This window comes from Vipera ursinii (genome assembly GCF_947247035.1).
Source record: "Vipera ursinii genome assembly, chromosome: 1".
In the NCBI taxonomy this organism is placed as follows: Eukaryota; Metazoa; Chordata; class Lepidosauria; order Squamata; family Viperidae; genus Vipera; species Vipera ursinii.
The window spans coordinates 343,887,771-343,909,158 of record NC_139512.1 but is presented as its reverse complement, the minus strand read 5'-3'; the positions used below and the strand labels follow the sequence as shown (position 1 = coordinate 343,909,158).

Here is a 21,388-nt window from a genome sequence, read left to right as displayed (position 1 = left end):
TTGTATTGTAATGTAGCCCATTCTTTCTGAAGAATGTCAGCGTGGGAAGAAGCCACTTTTAGTTTGTAATAAAGGTAAAGGTTCCCCCGCACATGCGTGCTAGTCGTTTTCGACTCTAGGGGCCGGTGCTCATCTCCGTTTCAAAGCCAAAGAGCCAGCGCTTGTCTGAGGTTGTCTCCGTGGTCATGTGGCCGGCATGACTAGACGCCAGAGGTGCATGGAACGCTGTTACCTTCCCACCGTAGTGGTCCCTATTTTTCTACTTGCATTTTTATGTGCTTTCAAACTGCTAGGTTGGCAGAAGCTGGGACAAGTAACAGGTGCTCACTCTGTTACACGGCACTCGGGATTCAACCCGCCAAACTGCCGACCTTCTGATCAACAAGCTCAGTGTCCTAACCCACTGAGCCACCGTGTCCCTCAATTATTAGTTTGTAATACTGGGAGTCTAAAGCAGATAAAAAATCAAGTAGCAGGAGAAAAATTCAATGTGTCCCAACAAGAAGAAAAAAAAGACCAACTTCTTTGTGACTGCTCCCAAACAGATAAGACTATGGACAAAATGAATAGGTGAAGCACATTCAGCCTCACCTCAGATAATCAAGTCAGTGTTGACCTTGACAGCAAAGCAAGACTGATATTTGCATGCAGTTCCACCAAAGAGTTAAAAAAGCAGATGCACTGCCTTCTAGTCACAAGCATACAGGTCAGCATCACCTGCCTGCAGTTCTTCTATCACATTCAGAACCTTTTGCTTATAATGTAGAAAATAACAAGAACAACAAAACAACAACAATGTTGGAAGGGACCTTGGAGGTCGTCTAGTCCAACTTCCTGCTCAGGCAGGAAACCCTATACCATTTCAGATAAATGGCTGTCCAGTCTCTTCTTAAAAACTTCCAGTGTTGGAGCATTTCACAGCTTCTGGAGGCAGGTTGTTCCACGGATTAATTGTTTTAACTGTCAGGAAGTTTCTCCTTAGTTTCCACCCACTGCTTCTTGTCCTGCCTTCAGGTGCTTTGGAGAATAGCTTGACTCCCTCTTCTTTGTGGCAGCCCCTGAGATAGTGGAAGACTGCTATCATGTCCCCCCTTGTCCTTCTTTTCATTAAACTAGACATATCCAATTCCAGCAGCTGTTCCTTATATGTTTTAGCCTCCCATCCCCTAATCATCTTTGTTGCTCTTTCTGGAATCTCAACATCTTTTTTACATCGTGGTGACAAAAACTGGATGCAGTATTCCAAGTGTGACCTTACCAAGGCATTGTAAAGTGGTATTAACTTCACGTGATCTTGATTCTATCCCTCTGTTAATGCAGCCTAGCATTGTGTTGGCTTTTTTGGCAGCTGTAACATCTCTGTGGGTTTTTTTTATTGCTTTCCACTGGCTGTGGCTGCCTGTGTATTCTCTAGGACCTCAGAAGTTGCTGCTAAATTGGACAAGGAAACTCATGCAAGCTTCCACTTCAGATCTCTGACTTTAAGGTTTGAAGAGTACTAATTCTGACTGCCAGGTATATGATGGAGAGGGTATACTCCTAATTTCCCCTCTCCTGCTTATAGTCAAGGGTTGGGCTCACATGCATGAGTTCCCACAAGGAGGAGCAAGTAATAACATGTGCACATGACATCATGGCAGCTTGCACTAAATGCCTTGACCATTCACTGAGCAAAGCCATGATGTGATTTGTAGGAATTTGACACAGGCCCACCTACTTTCCCAACATTGGTGCCTCCAATTTTCAGTCCGAACAATTCTGCTGGATGAGATCAATCATGGATGCAGTAATCCAACCCTATTGGGCATGTCAGACTGAATAGCTGATTTGCACAATATACTTCACCAAGTCAGTTAAAAGCCTTGCATAATATGCTACATTAAGTCAGCTCCAGTTCTCTTCATGGCACAGCATGTTGTGCAAGCCTAATCAGTGTTTAGATAACACACTTAGTCAAAATAGGTAAAAACCGAACCAGTTAATAAAACATAAAACTTCCACAAACCTGAAATATAGTCACCCCTGATCAAGCACATCCAGGTTTAAGTGGACAACCATCAGACAAGTCAATGACAGGAATTAAGCAGTTACGCCTGACATGCATCAGATGCTGACATTAAATTTGGCATACGGTTACATAACTGCTGGTTTTACCGAGGCAACTCGAATACTTACTGCAGAACTTTTTGAAATCTGCCTGGACCTCCTTCCTTGTGTTCATGAACAGCCTCCCCTTTTCTGTTCCAACTACAAAAGTATTTTCATCGTGGACAGCAACACAGGCAACCTCCGTGTTGAGTTTAGAAAGAGCTGAGCACTGGGGACAGAGAAGGAACAGAAAAAGGAAGAGTTGGTATTTCGATTTATTTTTAGCTTGCCTTTTTTCCAGTGTCAATAAGTATATTTTAACAATGGTTTTAAAACAGTGTATTCCTATGTAATTCCACTATGTATTCCAGTTGGGCTACTGGAATGACACTGTATGTGGGGTGGCCCAGGAAGACTGCACTTACTTCAAAATACAGCAGCCATGTTCATCTCTAGAGTTGGCTATGGGGTGAGGCATAAGAGCTCCACTATTTGCTAATCTGTGTATTTAAATTCAAGTTTCTGGTGCTTGCAGTATTTTGTGCAGAATTTGCCTTCCCACTTTTTAAGAGCTGATTGCGAGAGATCTTTAATGGTATCATTCTTGGTTATGAATAAATCAGCTAAATATCAGAACTCATTTCTTATATCCCCTCTTAATACAAGCCATTAAGAGCACCATTTTAAACATAAGCCTTTCAAAATTAGTTGTTTTATATTATTTTTATTATTTAAACAATAATTTAAGCTTTCTTTTGAGGGCAGGTCAATGTCTCTAAACATCATAGAGCATTCTCAATCTATGCCATGAGAACACCATTTTGGTAACCATTCGTTTTAGATGAGCTCGCAAACCACAGTAGTGTCTGCCAAAAATACTGTAGTTTGGCTTGACATCCAAGTTAATAAAATTAAATTGTCAACTGCTCTGCCTTTGGGGTGCCCTGTACCAGATTCACAGATGCTGATGGCTGAAACAGAAGCAGACAAATTGGTTAAAAACTATTATTTGCTGAAGCTGTTGGAAACACTTTGAGTTCTAAATTATGCTGCCATAAAACCTAGTTTGATGCAATCTCTAAAATGAGGAAGTTGAATCACATATCAAGGTAAGCCATAATGTTGTTTTGGTTTGGCTTAACATGCTGTGTAAATTTAATGACTGTGACTAATACAATGGTTCTAATGCACAAAAAAGCAAGATAATTACAATTCATTCAGTAAATCATGGTTAAATCTTAGCACAACATGTGAACCCAACCACTGGCTCTGTGAAGACCACTTTAAATGTATTTATTTGATCTTCTCAACATAATTTTAGCCAGGTTTCAAATTCAGTACTCTGTTGTAATGATCACAATATGTTTAATTGTTTAATTAGACTAGTTAATCTTAGTGATAGCTAAAGATACTGAAAATTGAACCTAGGCTGTTTTGTATGCAAGATGTAAACTCTTGTCACTGAATTACCATTATTTCTTTAAATAGTCTTGTAAATCTGCCCAGTCTAGAGACTATACTGTTTGTGTAACACTTTGAAACTGGACTAGAATCAGAAGAGATGGGCAGGTTAGCAAAAATCTCAGAGGATACTTCCTCTATCAAGATTCAGAAAGAACTTGACAAGCAGGAACTCTCGAGCAAGAATCAGCAGGAGGAATTTCAACAGAGACTAAGTCCTACTCAAAAGCATGAGTATTGGATGGGGGAATACCATTCTGGGGGAATACCATTCTGGGGGAATACCATAATAAGCAGTACTGCATGTGAAAAGCATCTGGATGTCTTAATAGATCATTACTGAACATGAACCAACAATATGATGAAGTTAAATGCTATCCTAGGCTTTATCAAGGGTATGCAGTCAAGATTTACCCATGTAGTAGGCTATATTGCTATTATCTTTCTCATCTTTTTCTCATCTTCTCTACTATCTTCTCCTATTGGTATCTTATGATTTATCACTTATTGCTTGTATCTTATGATAAATGATTGTAACTATAATTTATGATCTATGATCTATCACTTTGTTGTTGTATGTATGTACACTGAGGGCTTATGCACAGGAGACAAATTCCTTGTGTTTACAATCACACTTGGCGAATAAAGAATTCTATTCTATTAAGAAAAGTCAGCTTCCAGGTGGCAAGACTCCGTCAATGGCAGTCATTTCTGACCATCAGCCCCGTTGCTCCATTTGAACCGCGAAAACAGCAACAATCAGCTGTTTAGCGGTTTGGGAATCCTCCCCTCGGGAGAAGAGGGGATGGTGAGCATTCAGGTAGAGGTAGAGCTCCCCTAGACCCCCAGAATTATCAATCTGGGGGTCAAAGGGTGAGAGCTCCCTCGGAGCCTGAATTAACTCCGGACTCGGGGACTCCTCTGTTTTAAGGCTTTAAAACAGAGCAGGATGCTGCAACCATCCCTGCACTCAATATTGTACTTTGGATTACTTGGACGCAGGCAGACCTGAGCAGGAGAATATTGAAACAGCAAGTATATGATCTTTAACTCCGGTTTAATTCAAACGAAGGGGAAGAAGATGGCGCCGGAATAAACTTTTTGGAGAAAGCGGGAAGAACAAAAGAATAAGGAAAATAAAACAAAAGATCAAGGAGGAAGACAGAAAGTGGATTTTTTTTAAAGCTGTAAAAGACTCTGTTAAAAACATTTGAAGTTGGCTTAAAAGAGATTTAAAAGATTTGGATATTTAACAGTAAAGCAACAAAGTTGCAATTTGGGTGGAAAAGTGAAAGTGAGAAACAAAAGTTAATTGGGTGTTAAAATGGCTTCCAAACCACCTAGATTTACTGTCTCTAAAAGCGTGGGGGCATCACCAGTTCAACAACCTGGACTTCAGACATTGATGCCATCCCCCGCAGCACCTACACCCACATTAACACTACAAGATTTAAAAGATGCCTTAAAACATCTGAGCAAATATCTGAGCAAATGGCAGAGCTTATTAATGAGAAAAATAAGGAAATACGAGAGGATATTTTGCTGGCATTTCAGGGACTGAAAGTTTGTATTGAGAGTCTGGATGAACGTGTGGAAGAAGTTAAGCAAAATAATTTGATATTGGAGGCTAAAATGTGTGAAGCTGAGAATAAAATGGATAAAATTGATGATGAGGTGGTAATGATACAATATAGAGACATGGAGTTTGCCTTGAGGATAAGAGGTTTGAAAGAAAATCCACAAGAAAATTTGGAAGAAATATTGGCAAAAGCTGTGGCGCCTATTTTGGGTTGGCGAGCTGAAGATTTTATATTGGAAATAGATAAAATATTTCGTGTCAACTCCTGGATTGCTAGGCAAAGAAAATTACCAAGAGATGTGGTTGTTTATTTTACAAAGAGAATGATCAGAAATGCGATTATTCAAGCTTTTTATAATAACAGATTTAAAGTGGCTGATCAAGAGGTTTTAATCTTGAAAGAAATTCCACCAAGAATTTTAAGAAAAAGGAAAGAGTTTGTTTTCCTGACAGATGAATTAAAAAAACAACAGATCCAGTTTAGATGGGAGATACCAACTGGGATAGTGGTGAATTATGCTGGTACAAGATATCGTCTTAATACAGTTCTGAAGGCACAAGACTTTTATTGTAATATACTGAAAGCAGACCCACCGCCATCCCCAGAATTTAAAACAGGAAAGGAAGAAGGAGTGCAACAGATACAATCGGAAGGTATGCAGCGAGGTGAAGAAATCACCTTGCTGATTCCAAAAGAAGTACAGCAAACTTTGGAAATTGTGCAGCCCCTAGTCCCATTAGAAGAATCAAAGGCTCAAAGAGTGACACGGGTTGCAACCAGACAAAAGGAACAACAACAACAGCAACAGAAACAGTATCCTACAATTACAACTCAAGAATCTAATAGTGAAGCAGTAGGAGGAGCGAGACCAAAGAGGCAGATGCTTGTGGATCTGCAAGATACGCTCAGAAAGCTTCAAGTCGCAAAAGATGGTGACAAAGTTTAATGGTTTAAATTCATGGCAAAAGAGAAAGAAAATATTTCAGTATTTGAAACAATTTAAAAATGATGTTATATGTTTGCAGGAAACGCATATCCGTGTATCTGATCAAAAATATTTGATAAATTCCAGACTGGGTGTACAGTTTATTGCATCTGCTCCAGAAAAGAAAAATGGTGTAGTTATTTATGTGAAGAACACTTTAACAGCTAACCTAATTGAAGCAGATAAACAAGGAAGATATATTATAATTGAACTTTTAATAGAAGGGAAGAAAATACTTTTAATTGGATTATATGCACCTAATCAACAACAAGGAGAATTTTACAAACTTCTACATAATAAAATAATTCAATGGGATTATAAATCGTGTATTTTAATGGGAGACTGGAATGGAGTGTTGGACACACAGAAAGATGGCTTTTAGATCCAAACAAATTAGCATGTATGTATCCAAATTATCAGCCTAAATGTTGGAGGTGTGGTTGTGAGGATTCAACGTATTACCATATATGGTGGACTTGTAAAAAAGTTAAAGCTTTTTGGATTAAAATTTGGTAGAACATGCAGAAGATATTTAAGAAAAAGATAAGGTTTTCTCCACAGTTATTTCTGTTGGGTATTATTACAGATTGTACCGTTATAGAAACTAAATTGATGTTGAATTTAATAACGGCAGCAAGACTTTTGGTTTTGCAATATTGGAAGAAGGAAGAACTGCCTACTATAGAAAAATGGACTTTAAAAGTTTCAAACTTGGCAGAAATGGCAAAAATTTCAGCAAATTTGAAAGAACAATCGCAACAGAGATATATTTCATAATGGAGAAGATGGATTGATTATATTCAGAATAAATATGGGACTAAAAAATTTCATTTAGCATATGAATGAGTATTAGAATTATAAGATATATTATTATTTAGTTATGTTTAAGTGGAGTTAAAGTGCGATAGGATTAAAGTGTATTTATAGATGGTTAGCATATTTTACCTTAAGTTTGTTAGAGGCAATGCCCTGTATTCAGCTCTGGGAAATTGGGGGGGGGAGGGAGGGGAAGTTTGGGGGGAGAGGGGGAGGGAGGGGAGGCTGGGGGGAGGGGGGGAAGGAGTTTATGCTTAAAATGTATTGTAAAACTTTTCAATTAAAAAAAGAAAGAAAAGTCATTATTCCTCTTTCTATTGCACTGGATAGACCACACCCATAACATTGTGTCCATTTGTGGGCATCAGATTTTAGGAACAGTATTGAAAACCTGGAATGCATCCAGGGCAGAGAAACCAGGATGATAAGAGGATTGGACAAACAATTGAAGGTAATGGAAGTGTTTAATCTGAAGAAGAGAAGAATGTGGGGAGACATGACAGCTCTCTTCAAGTATCTGAAGGCCTGTAGAAGACAGGGCAGAGCATTCCAGAAGGCAGGACAACAAAGTACTGTGTGGACTTAACTGTAAGGAAGTAGACTGCAGTTGGACATCAAGAGAAAAAAATCTGAATAAAAGCTGTTTAACAGCAGAATCGACTGTTTCAGAAAGTGATGTATTCCCTTTCATTGTTTAAACAAAGGCTGGCTGGATGGCATTTGTCTGACATGACATATAATAATATTGGATTCTTTCACTGAATAAAGACTTGGACTAGATGATCTCTAAGGAACCTTCCAAGTTTCATATTCTATGACTCTAAGTGGTCCATACTCATTCATGAAGAGCATTGGATTTGGAGTTTGTAGCAGGACTAATTCGAACTTGGAAGTCTCAGAATCAGAATCTGTCCGTTTAATTTACTTCACAGAGATTGTATGAGGAGAATAAAATGAGGATGCAAAGGACCATGAATAATATTTTGGAAGAAAGGCAGTACAGGTAGTCCTCAAATTAGGACTGGTCACTTAGCGACTGTCTGAACTTATGACTTTCCTGAAAAGGGGGACTTATAACTCAGACCCAAAGTTTCAACAATTCCTCCCCCCCCCCAGACATTTGACCGCACTAGAGAACTCAGCACATTTTATGGACATTTGCAATGTTCTGTGATCATGTGAAGGTAGTTTAAAATGGTATTTCCAAAAAAAAGGCAACTACTTCCAGTTTTCTGCAAAACTGCGCCCATAGCGAACTATCAGTTTGTTTAATGACTGTGGCACATTCGTTTTGCAATTGTGACATTTGCTTAACAACAAAAGTCAAAATATGACCAACCTATTTTATAACTGATTATTGTAATAGGCAGGTTCCATTATAGTCTTAACTCAAGGGCTATATATCAAAATAATTAATAAAAATAGATGGACTTTACCAATTCAAATACAGCATTTTCTATATGCAATCAACTTTATAAAACACAGGTGGGAAGATGACTGTTCCAAGGACTATTAACTAGTATAACAGAACTGTTAACTATTATTATATAAACTATTAACTATAGCTCAGCACAGAATTGTCTCCTACTGTCCATGGGTTTAGGAGAGTTTGACAAGTCATACCATTTCAGTCAGTTCCAAACAATTTTGAATGTTCAGTCTAGACATATTCTTCTGAATTAGGCTTTATTCAGTACTTTTTTTATTTTTTGTTGTTGTTAGCTGCGAAGTCGTGTCCGACCCATCGCGACCCTATGGACAACATTCCTCCAGGCCTTCCTGTCCTCTACCATCTTCTGGAGTCCATTTAAGCTCACGCCTACTGCTTCAGTGACTCCATCCAGCCACCTCATTCTCTGTCGTCCCCTTCTTCTATTGCCCTCGATCTTCCCCAGCATTAGGCTCTTCTCCAGGGAGTCCTTCCTTCTCATTAGGTGGCCAAAGTACTTGAGTTTTAGCTTCAGGATCTGGCCTTCTAAAGAGCAGTCAGGATTGATCTCCTCTAGGACTGACCGGTTTGATCGCCTTGCAGTCCAAGGGACTCGCAGGAGTCTTCTCCAGCACCACAGTTCAAAGGCCTCAATTCTTTGGCGCTCAGCCTTTCTTATGGTCCAACTTTCACTACCATACATTGCAACTGGAAAGACCATAGCCTTGACTATACGCACTTTTGTTGACAGGGTGATGTCTCTTTTATTTTAGTCGGCTGCAAATTTATGCACACACACACACACACACACACACACACCCTATCTCTCTCTTCCACATTAAAGATTAGTTTCAAAGACTATACAAGGTATGTATCTTATTCAGAAGGGGGGGGGAAGGTTGACTTATGTAATATTTCTACAGAGAATTAAAAAAACTAAGAAAATAGGGGGTGGGAAATTAGGATTTAAAAAAGGAAATTATTCTTTCATAATAGAAAATAAAACTTGTCTTTTTGGGTGGGGATAAGCAAACACCATAGTTGGTAAAACAAGGACATCTGAAACATTATATGGAGACATGAAGGTTAACAGAAATCACAATATGTGTTTTTATGGATTGATTTTTAGCTACAGATAAAAAACCATTTCCTTTTCAGAATCAAGCCCTTGAAGCAATTTTTCTGCAACAGCCACCTAAAGTGACACAAGCTCTTTGCTTCCTCCTTAAATCTGTGGCCAGATTTTGAAACAAAGCTAAAGAGTCTTTGTTGGCCTGTAGACTTTTGGATGAACTAAGCAGAAAAGATAAAAATTCAGAGGGAGTCCTCTTATGGGTTAAAGTTTGGTGAACAACTGAAAACAATAAGAATAAATGTACAATTTTCACAATCGAGGGAGGTAAGAAGCAAAGACTGCTTTGAATATCTGCTTTGGACTCCGTGTTATTCAACTTATTTAGTTAAATAAGTAGATAAATAAATGTCTGGCTTCTAGGGTGGTGGAAAGGACAAATTATATAAAAAGATGAGGATACATATGGAATATGATCCAAAGTTGCTCCTCTAATCTTGATGATTAGACCACAATTTGTGTAAACTTTTTGCTCCAACCAAGCTGACTTGATTATCGTTTCTCTTTTTTTTTGGCAGCTGGAATATTTGCAAACATGCTGTGACATCACAAAAAGAGCAAGCAATGGACACTTGTTCAAACCATATAAAAATGAAGATTGATCAATGGGATTAATCCTAATGGTTGAACTCTAAAAGGAGGGGGTTCCCTTAAGATTCAGCATTTACATGAAAATTAAGACAAGTTAAAGATCTAATTACTGCATTCTTTTAATATACCAATCTTGGTTAGTTTTAACTCTGTGGAATAGTATGTTCTGCAAACCCAAACTTTCTGTTTTCTTATGCTTCAGTGTGCTGTGGAAATCAGGAAAAGAGGTTAATTCAAAACTAAATTACCTCTGTTGTGGGAACATAGAATTATGAGATTCCTAAACAGAGGCTGGGTTCCTACTGTAGACTAAAATAGGGTTACATAATTGTAATGCAGCAACTTGAGGGAACCTAGCCATTCTCTAAACAGATTGTGTGAACAAGTCTTCACACTAAATCGGCATAAGATTTTGTTGGGGGTTATTGTTTCATATGTGAACCCAGCCATTTTGTCTCATTAAGCTAAGTTTACTCAGTTGAGTTATGCTAACCTAGTCTGGGGTTCAATTATATAGGCAAAGATGGAGATAAATCCATAGGTTGTGTGGAATTGGAATCACATTAGGAGTACAAAGCCACTTAGAGTACAAATGGGATTGTGAAATAGTGAAAAGGCAACATCTCCTTCATGTTAACGGGATAAAAAATGGATCCAAAAAGTATAAACATTTCATCTCCCTTGGCTCCAAAACCAACTAGGCCCTATAGACAATCTTTGAAAATAAGATAGGACGGGGGCTTGGAAATACGCCCCTGTGTCCAGAAAAGAAGACAGAAGTAAGCTGAGCTGGGAGAGAGAAAAAACTTGGAGTGGTGAGGAAGCCATACTTGTTCACCCAAGCTTCTCTAGAGCTTCAAGTCCGGCCTGCCAAGAACAATCTTTATTAAAAAAAACTTTTTAAATAAATTGGTATATTCCTGATGATGGATTCATTGCAAGTTATTTTAGCTAAATATTTTTAATAGCTTTTGTTTTTACTACTTTTTTGAGGTACACTGCTCTGCACTCATCAGGGAAGTAATTATAATATGGTATATCATATAGTAAATGGATATTTTTTGATCTGCTCTACTCCCCAAAGCAAGCATTTTGCAAAGAGGTAATCTATTTATCTCCAACTTTAAAAAACCCCATACATATTTTCAAAATCCTTGGTGCCGCTTATAATTAATTTGTATTTTGCTTATATCTGGTCTTTTCTCTAGGATCTCAGGCTGGTTTACATGACTTGAGAGAAAATATTGACCCCAAATAACTCAGTGAATTCCTCTGGATGAGAATAAATGTAATTTTGGATCTTCCAAGACTTAGTCCAAAGTCTTAACCAAAACACAACACTGGCTCTTTACTGACTAACAGAGGTACCTTGGTCCCCAACTACATCCACTGAAAATACAAGTTTGTTGCAAACTTACAATTCACCAAAAGCTTACCATAGAGTCTAATGCTGATACTAAGCTGGTGATAACTTCATCTTTTTGAGAGAACACCAAGTGCCATTGGTCAGGTCTGCAGTTGTTAAGAGGCCCATCGGAAAGCTTCCCCAGAAGTGCCATGATTGCCTGAAATCAACAAGAACCAACCAAAGGTTAGATAAGTCTTGTGCTGACTGGACATCAAAAACCACAACAGAATAACCAGATAGTCTCCAAATGTTATACACTGCCCTGTTATAGAGCTCAATTCAATTCAAGCATTATGGTGCTTGCTGGAATTCAGAGGTGAAAATATTTTCCCCTACGCAGTCTACCCCCAGTCTTGACTCTGCCCAAAGGCATTCTCCAAAACTGCTACCAAATTGCAATCTAAAAACATGCTACAAGAACTTTATTAAATACTTAATTTAATATAATAATTATTTTAGCTAGATTTCATTAATTTCACATAAATTTACTTTTAACTGAAATTTCATTTTCACTTGGTGATTTCTTATAATATATTCTACCTGCTGACTACTTAAACATTGCTAAGAGAGGGGGCCTGGAAAAAAAAGTTACATACCACTATTCTACAGAGAGAAAGGTAGGGATATGTCATTGATAGATGTTATTACTTCTTCCTCTCACCTTCAGTGAGAGACAGTAAATGAACTCCACCCACCACCAGGCTAAAATAATAATAAATTAACACAAGGACCACCTGGACTGTCTTGGCAGGTCCCCATTACAGCCAATGCTTGGACCCCTGGAATTATGGCCTACAATGAAGCAGCAGCTCTCTCTTCAAGATGCAGAAAATCCATGTGCAAAATCACACTTTCAGGATTTCAAGCCATTTTGCAATGCTTGCTCTGCTTGAATTCAATTGTTCCTCTTCTTCCTTCTCCCCCACCACCCCATCGCCATTCTCCTGCAACTATCTCCTGGCCCCCAAACAGACTTCCTGTTGCACAAGATTTTTGTTCAAAAGCAAGAACATGCATTAAAAAGGAAAAATAAACAACTCCTCACTACTAGATAGATAGAAGATATAGACAGACAGACAGACAAACAGATAACCTTTATTGTTTATTTATTTATTTTATTTATTTTAATCCCATTTATATCCCGCCCTTCTCCGAAGACTCAGGGCAGCTTACAATTTAAGCACAAACCAATGTGCTTAGCAATAGTTATTTTTTATTGTGGGCACATTGGCACACATTAAAAATGGAATTTTGTTGCTTGCTTTCAAAAGTGTATACATACACAGCACACATTTAAAAATGCTATATACAACATATGTATAAACCTACACCCTTACATATAAATACATATAAATATTAACCACTGTCCATCTTGAATACATAGCGGAAAGAGGAAGCTTGAGAATCTACAAAGTTAATACTGTATGGCAGGGGTCCCCAACCCCCGGGCCGCGGACCTTACCGGGCGATGGCATGCCAGCAACTGGTTCGTATAAACAAGCAAAGCCCCATCTGCGGGATGCAGGCAACACACAAAACCATGCCCCCTCCGGTCCACGGAAAAACCTCCCTCCATGGAACTGGTCCCTGGTGCCCAAAATGTTGGGGACCTCTGCTGTATGGAACAAAACCGCTGCTGAATCTGGATGTTCTGCTTAGGATACCACGAAGCCTCCTCCCAGACGGTAACAAGGAAAACAGGTCGTGAAGAGGAAGTGTAGTGTCTCAGACAACCTTGCGGACCCTGCTCAAGCAACACTTATAGGGAACTGCCAATAATCTTTTCTGCCATCTTTTCAGTCCATACTTTCAATGAAAGTCCATACTTTCAATGGACGTCTTCAGTCAGGTTCTCACACAAGTCTCATCATTACAGACTACTGGGGAAAGCCTATGGCAAAACACTCCCTCTTGTTGCAAAGGAGGGCAGAATTCCTACAAGTAATAAAACACCTACCCTGAAAAGGAGGAGGAGGAGGAGGAGGAGGAGGAGGAGGAGGAGGAGAAGGAGGAGGAGGAGGAGGAGGAGGAGGAGGAGGAGGAGGAGGAGGAGGAGGAGGAGGAGGAGAAAACAATCAAGAATCTACAAATGAATCTAACAGTTGGCTGGTTTGTTTTCATTCTAATGGGATGATCTCATCCTTTCCCTAAGTCATGAACTTCTGAAAAACTAAGAAAGGTGGAACTGGGTGAAGGGCAACACTTCCTGGAGATCATGCTAGATGTTCTTCTAACCAGGATGAGAAAAGTAGCAGTGCTAGAAAAGTAGCAGGGCAGTCATAGTGAAGTTGGAGACATTGGTTTCAGTTTAGGCCCTAGGATAGGATAGGATAAGGAATAGGAATAGGAAAGAATAAAATACTTTATTGGTCAAGTGTGATTGGACACACAAGGAATTTGTCTCCGGTGCATAAGCTCTCACTGTACATACAAACAACAAAGTATTATAATCACAAGATACCAATAGGAGAAGGCAGTAGAAAATATGAGAAGGGTAATAGTAATACAGCCATACTATATGGGTAAATATCCTTAGACATATGACAGTACTGTGGTAATTAAGCGTTCAGCAGAGTGATGGCATGAGGGAAAAAGCTGTCATTGTGTCTAGTTGTTTTGGCATGAAGAAAAGAAGAAATGCATCTTCTCTCCAAAGGGATAAAAGGCATGGGTTTGCCTCAAATTTCTATATACTGAATTTATGTGTCCAGAGACTAATTCAGAAATAACTACTTCTGCAGCATTATTAGCCAGTCATCAACACCGAATTAACAACTAAAAGCTACACACAACCAGGAACCATATAAACACAACCCATAGAATAGCCCAGTGCACATAATCTGCAGAGAGGTTCCCTGATGATGGGCTCCAGCAAAAGCTTGGAAGAATAAACCTTTGATCACGGTGACCAACTCATATTGGATCCTACGACGTTATGCTGGGACATATTTACCTTCATTTGCATAACTAGTGCTATTTACCGGTAAGTAGAAATATAATCCATTTTATAATGGTGGAAAAGCAACGACTAAATGAGCTGAGTACATGCTCAGCTGGACTCTCAGATGTTGTGAATGAACAACTGCTATTATCCTACAATATGAATTTTTCCCTTGAAATCATACACATGCTGCACTGCCTTACAAGGAATACAAATGCAATCCAAGGTTAAGAACAGCGATGTCACATTGACCATTGAGTGATGTCCTAATCAAAACACCGACTTTCCTCATGGAGCTCTAAAAACCAATCAACTCCAATGGACACCTATTGCAACCTTCAGTCCTTGGCCTACTACATTTTTACCCACAGAGAATTGATTAAAAGAGGTCAAGGGAAAACAATTCGCAGTACGGTCTCTCATCTCTATTCCCACAGATCCAGATTCATGTACCCTTGAGAAGTGTTAGACCTATAAGTGTCATTAAGAAATCTCTTTCCCTGCCATTCTTAATATAGAACAGCATTTTGCCCATGATGGATATGCTTTCCGTCATTGTTGTTTTCAAGGAGAAGAAGCTTCACTAGGCCTTCCTCTCACTCTTTGGTTAGTCCTTCCCTCCAGACCTAAATAACCTCACAGGGTTACTTATATTATTTTAGGAAAAGTAGGACATGGAAGGCTGAATGAAAGGCACTGGAATGAAAGGTGTGATATATGTGGGTCTAATAAATAATACAAAGACTTTATTTATTTTACAATATTTATAGACACTTGGCCACTGACACTCTAGGCAGTTAAAGAATGCAAACTATTAAATCCAGAAACAGAAATGTGAAACTTAAAGGCCGTTCTACGAAACAAACAAACAAACAACTAAATAAATAAAATATAGACTTATTCATATGCCCAGTCCTCATTAGCCTATTACGGTGGAGGAATCCTCTTATTTAGGTTTTATTTTCCTCTATCAGTATATATTTTTTTCTGCAGGCATCTATCCCTCCTCCTTCTGATTTTGTTTGTTTGCATAAATAATGCCTTTGGCAGCCTGAACATCAGAAATAGAGAGAGTGTTAAATTGCTGTTCCATAAAATTGTTCAATCCTATTTGAAGGCCATCTTGTGACAGACCCCATTAATAAAATGGGAGGTTGAAAGGATTTGGTCCAACCTAATTCTAGCTGCAGCCAGAAAAGAACCATTTTTTAAAAGGTTTGGGAAGGCGAGGGCTAAGAGGGAGAGTGAGTCTCTAATGAAACAAGATTGTTAAACCCAGGATGCCTATCTACAGAATAAAAATGAAGCAAGCTCAGTTAACTCAATTTGTTTGCCAGACTACCATGGTGTCAAGGATTGCTTTAAGCATTCAGAGGGAGGGAGGGAAGGAGGGATCCAATGTCCTTCCCAACTATGCGATGGAGAAAAAGAAGCATTTTTGCCAAGAGAAACAAAAAAACTTGATTGACCTTGTTGGGAAACTTAAGACTATTTCTCCTGAGCAAACCATATGATTGCGTCCAACTAAAATGGTATTATTCAAACATACAATCGCTTGAATCATATCTTTTGATGGCAAATATACTAAGCTGGTAGGACAGGCATCAACTTCCCTCCGCCCTCTGCGTTCCCACAGAGAGGGCCTCCTCAGGGTGCCACCGGTCAGAGAATGTCGTCTGGTGGCCCCCAGGGGGAGGGCCTTCTCTGTGGGCGCCCCGGATTTATGGAATCGGTTGCTGGTCGAGCTCCAGATGGTGCCCGACCTTCACTCCTTCCGACGCGATCTGAAGACTCACTTATTCGAACAAGCCGGCCTGGCCTGATGGGGGATGGGTTGGGATCTTACTGTTGTTTTTAATATATCTATTTATTGTTTTAGCTTGGGCATTGTGTTTAATTCTTTTTTAACTTTTGTATCTTTGTATTTTTATATGTTTGCCCTGTTCACCGTCCTGAGTCCTTCAGGACAAGGGCAGTATATAAATAAAATTATTATTATTATTATTATTATTATTATTATTATTATTATTATTATTATTATTATTATTATTATTATTATTATTATTATTATTATCTTCTTGTGGGTAGGTACAGTTTTTTCCCATCTACCAAGGACGGAGGGAGTAAGAAAACAAGACAGTAAAAAGGTTTTGCCGACTATAGAAGAATGGACTTTAACAGTTTCCAACTTGGCGGAAATGGCAAAGATTTCAGCGTACTTGAAAGACCAGTCGCAACAGAGATATCTTGTGGAGTGGAGAAGATGGATTGGAACTAAAAAGTTTCACCTAGCATTTGAATAAGTATTGGATTTATGTGATATATAAATTACTTGTAGTTATTTTAATAAGAGTTAAAGTGCGATAGAATTTAATATTTTATTGTTGTTTGCATATGGTAGATTATGATTGTTTGTATTTTTATACCCTGGATTTAGCTCTGGGAAGTCGGGGAGGGGGGAGGGGGAGGGGAGGGAAGAGTTGGGGAGGTTTGGGGAGAGGGGAGGGGGTTGGGAGGGGTTTTGTTTTTTAAAAAATGTACTGTAAAACTTTTTTTTAAAAAAAAGACATTGTGGGCTGTCCCCTGACACCATTGGATGACATCGCCAGGGCTCGTTGCCTTGGAAGAGTGAGGAAGATTCTCAGGGATGACTCACACCCTGGACGGTATCTCTTTACTCTCCTACCATCCGGTAGGAGATATAGGAATATAGCCAGCCGTACCAACAGGCTGAAAAATAGCTTTTATCCGTGGGCTGTTAGGCTTTTAAATGGGACATAATCTTATGCAGAATTGACTTGGGAGGCCGGTGTGTGGTGTAGTTGGTTCACATAGTGTGGTGGGATGTTGTCACTGTATGTTGGGGGAAGAGAGCACGGGGGGAGGCTCAGCTAATCTCAATGTACACATGTTGTACTTTGACAATAAAGGTTTATTATTATATAGAAACAGTTGTTGTTTTTAAAAAAGAAAAAGATCAAATAAAGTCTCCCAAAGACGGCTGACCCTCTCCTGTACCTATCGAGACAGAAAACAACCTCCCCCACTCCATTACTGACCCCAAAAGCTTTATTGTTTTATTTCTTTTAATGGATGGCAAGGAAGGAGCTATATGAATCTCCAGGGGGATGTTATTCAACTCTAGAAGACAGGTGCTACAACGCTGAGGCCCACCTTCTAAATGACAACGGTTAATTAATAGGATCAAGAAACAGCCAACTCTGCCAGGCCTTACATCATGGGAGACGGGCAGTCAGTCCTTCAGATAACTGGCCTTAAGCTCTATAGGGAGAGCCAGCTTGGTGTAGTAATTAGAGCAAAAGGCCAGAAACTGGGAGACTGTGAATTTCAGTCCCACCTTAGGCACAAAGCCAGCTGGGTGGCCTCCGGCCAGTCACTCTCTCTCAGTCCTAGGAAGAAAGCAAGGGCAAACTACTTCTGAAAATCTTGCCAAGAAAACTGCAGGGACTTTGAATCGCACCCAGAAGTTAACTGGTAACCGGTACAGGTCACAGAGCATAGAGAAATTCAGCTTTTTCAGTAGTTCCCTCCCTCAGCTGTATAAAGTTTCCCCCAGCTTGCTTTGTCTCTTCTGCGCTGGGCATTTAAGATGCATGTCGATATTCTACTTCTCTTAAAAGAGTTTGGAGACCTTTCTAGGAGGAAGGAGAGATGGGGAACCTACATGCAACCAGGAACCAGACCTGCCATGTTGCACCCAAAATAGATTGCAAAATCATAGATTTTCAGCAACAGAATGGGGTTGGGCTATTTGGGATGTTTCAATGGAAGCTGTTTAGTACAGCTGCTTTCAAACTTTCAACCTCTATAAAATCCCCCCCAAGACACGGTTGAAACTTTTTAGCTCTCTCCCAGTGAAACCGCTGTGTAAGGGCCCACTTCAACTAACCACCCAACAAAGCAGAACTCTTGAAACCGGCACTGTCTCAAAAAGGATACTTTTATTAGGGTCAGTGACAGGGAAATCAAGGCGAGATCTGGGGAAAAGCCCGATGAAACGGTATAGTTAAGCAAGCAATCTTCCTCCTCCCACCAAAGTCATAGTGCCCATTTGAAATCCGGCCAATCCACAGGTGGCAGGATGTGCGGGTAACTGGCACAGTTGGCACGCATCTCAAGGTCTTCTCCAGTTTCGTTTCTCTGTAACCGTCTCCTTGAGAAGGAAGACACATTCCTTTCTCAAGGGCAGGGCTTTTTTTCTCATAGAACGCTCAGAACGGCATTCAGGCACCTTTTCTTTTTTTTTGCAAAAAAAAAAGCTCCCTCTATTGGCTTTAGGAGTAGGCAATCTTGGCTATGACTCGTGGACTTCAACTCCCAGAAATCCTGAGCCAGCCACGCTGAGGGGAAAGAGAGAGGTTTCCAAGCTGAGCCAGGCTGGCTCAGGAATTCTGGGAGTTGAAGTCCTTGAGTCATAAAAGAGCCAAGGTTGCCTACCCTGCACTAGAGGAGGACATTAAAATTATTTACAAGGTTACTTCTTTAGGAACTAAACTTTTAGAATCTAAAACAGCTAATTCAAAAAAGCCAACAGGAAAGAACCTCACATTTTTCATCTGCTTCTGTCTTTTGGAAGGTAAAATTAGATAACTACAGTACTATATTAACATCTCTGCAATGAAAACAATAAAGGTAACAGGAAAGAAATGAGAAACATTTTTTCTCAATGCAATATGTCTAATTTAGCTGATGCTAGAAAAAATAGTATCTTTTGTACACTCTTGAAAACTATTTTGAATCTATAACCATCTATTACAACTAAACCACTTTAAATTAAACAATTCTTAAGAATGATTCTTAATTTGGACTTTACTTTTACTGTTTGGACTGTTGTGTGTTTTGAAAAATAGATTATTTAGAATCTAGTTATGTTGCACTTCAGTCTTTAAATAATTAATCTAGTATATACATAACAATATATGATGTTTTCCATGGTGAGCAACATTTAACAACAACATTTATTAAAAAGGCTAAAATAATTTCTGGTGGTACATTAAAATTGTACATTAAAATTTTGTTTAGTCACAATCTTTCACTTTTCACATTCTGGACAAGCAGTGGTCATGTATCCTAGCAAAAGATGTTACATATGTGCATAAGTGTAGTCAGCAGCATATGCCTTTTTAAAAATATCAAACATGCAAAGAAACAAAAATAAGTCCAAAATATCTGTATTACATCCAGAAATGCCAACTTTGCAACCAATATTTCTCATCCATAACTATGGTACCCTAAGGATACCTGCATACATGCAAATGCTTATCTGGGATCAGTAACGCAGCAGGGATCGCTTTTTCCTTCCAGTAACAGATTGCTGGGAAATACCAAACATGGCCTTGAGAATTCCAATGTTTGTTACAAATTTTTCAGGATGTGGTTGGAAAGAGGCTGTTTGGCACTGGAGACCACTGCCATGGGGAATACAGCTCTGGGTCGGGGTTCGGAGCAGCTCTGGGTGGGGGCTCAGCACAGGCTGTGGCATGGCAACTGCGGGGAGGGGAATCCCACAGCGGCTGTGGGGAGGGGAATCCCCGCGGCATGTGGCTCTGAGCCGCAGGGGCGGGGGTGCAAAGGACGCCGTAGCAAAACACCGGCATCGCTCCCAGTGACAGCACCTCTGAGTTCCAGCACCTTTTTTTTTTAGAAAAAAAGCACTGCTCAAGGGGATGGGAACAGCAAGAGAAAGTAGAAACCGAAAGTTATCACAAGCTAATGCAAAGCTCCCCCTCCCCCAACAAAATGGCAGGCCCCAATATATCTGGTCAACATAACCTGGATGGAAAACAAAGCCATCATGTTGCCGCCAACACCTCTTGCCACATAATGCAATTTTTGCAGGTGCATTTATTTCTGCAACTTCTAATACTCCATCTATCCTCCTCATGGACCACTGGCCTCTTTCTTTTCCTTCCATCCACTCTGGCAAGTACTACAATCTTTTTCGTAGATACATCAGCCTTCATGATGTGTCAAAAGTATCATTTTTGTTTCATGCTTCCAGGAAACATTCTGGGCTGTTCTCCTCTAATATCGACTGTGGTTCTCTTGGGTGTCCAAATACTGAGAAGCAGCTTTCTCCAGGACCACAATACTCAAAAAAAAAAAGTTATGTACTCCATATTTAAGAATTCCTGATTTTCTTCTACTATATCGCATTGTTTTATTCACTCTATTAATACAATCAACTAGAACCTGTGATTAAAAAAAGCCGAATGTTCTCATCAGCCATTGCGTTCTTCTATTACATTTCTCATCCTGTTTTCTGGATTATTCTCCAAACACATGCCAAATAGTTTGACACTAATAAGCACCAATTGCTTTGTTTGGCTCTTTAGGTTCCCTCTAGAATTTTTTCCCTTTTGGATTTTTCAGGACTTCTGCACATTTTGAGGTTTCCTCAATCCTGTCGATACCTGTTTTCTGTACAAAGGGCTGTCTAGATATAGAAATGGTGTCATGCCCAATCATCAAAACCCAGATATGTTATTTTGCTTAAATACAGTGTACGAAGAATCTAGATGAGTTTCATTTTTAAGGCAGGATATAACTTTGTGCTACATACCCAATTTCTGCAATAATTTCATTTCCAAAATAATGTATTTTTTTATTGTAGACATTAATTGACAGTGAAAAATGCAGCAGAAGCTCCTGGCCTATGTGTCTCAGTCTCGTGTCTTTTCAGAACAATAACTATACTGAGAGTTGGTCTTTTGATTACAGTGGAATATAATTGAAAATGCAAATGATCTGCAAGCTCTAGTAATGAAAGTCAAGGAGCACAATGGGAAAATTAAATGTAAAGACCAAATGAATGACAATGGAACAGCAACCAGCCTTAGAATTCACAATGAAGATATTGAAGTGGTGGACCTCTTCTGCCTTTTAGATCAATTATCAACAGCAAAGGAATCTGCAATTAAGAACTTATTTATTTCT

General features: G+C 39.3%; 1 protein-coding gene across 3 annotated transcripts in view; it reads right to left on the bottom strand.

The window, feature by feature from the left end:
• GTF2IRD1 (GTF2I repeat domain containing 1) overlaps positions 1 to 21,388 on the bottom strand; it is a 156,168-nt gene that overhangs the window by 82,487 nt on the left and 52,293 nt on the right. For all 3 annotated transcript variants that reach the window (XM_083349393.1, XM_083349394.1, XM_083349395.1), the window contains exons 2-3: positions 11,519 to 11,647; positions 2,176 to 2,317 (exon numbers count right to left, since the gene is read on the bottom strand). In XM_083349393.1, the coding sequence (XP_083205519.1) occupies positions 2,176 to 2,317; positions 11,519 to 11,647 (271 nt within the window). The remainder of the gene's footprint in view (positions 1 to 2,175; positions 2,318 to 11,518; positions 11,648 to 21,388) is intronic.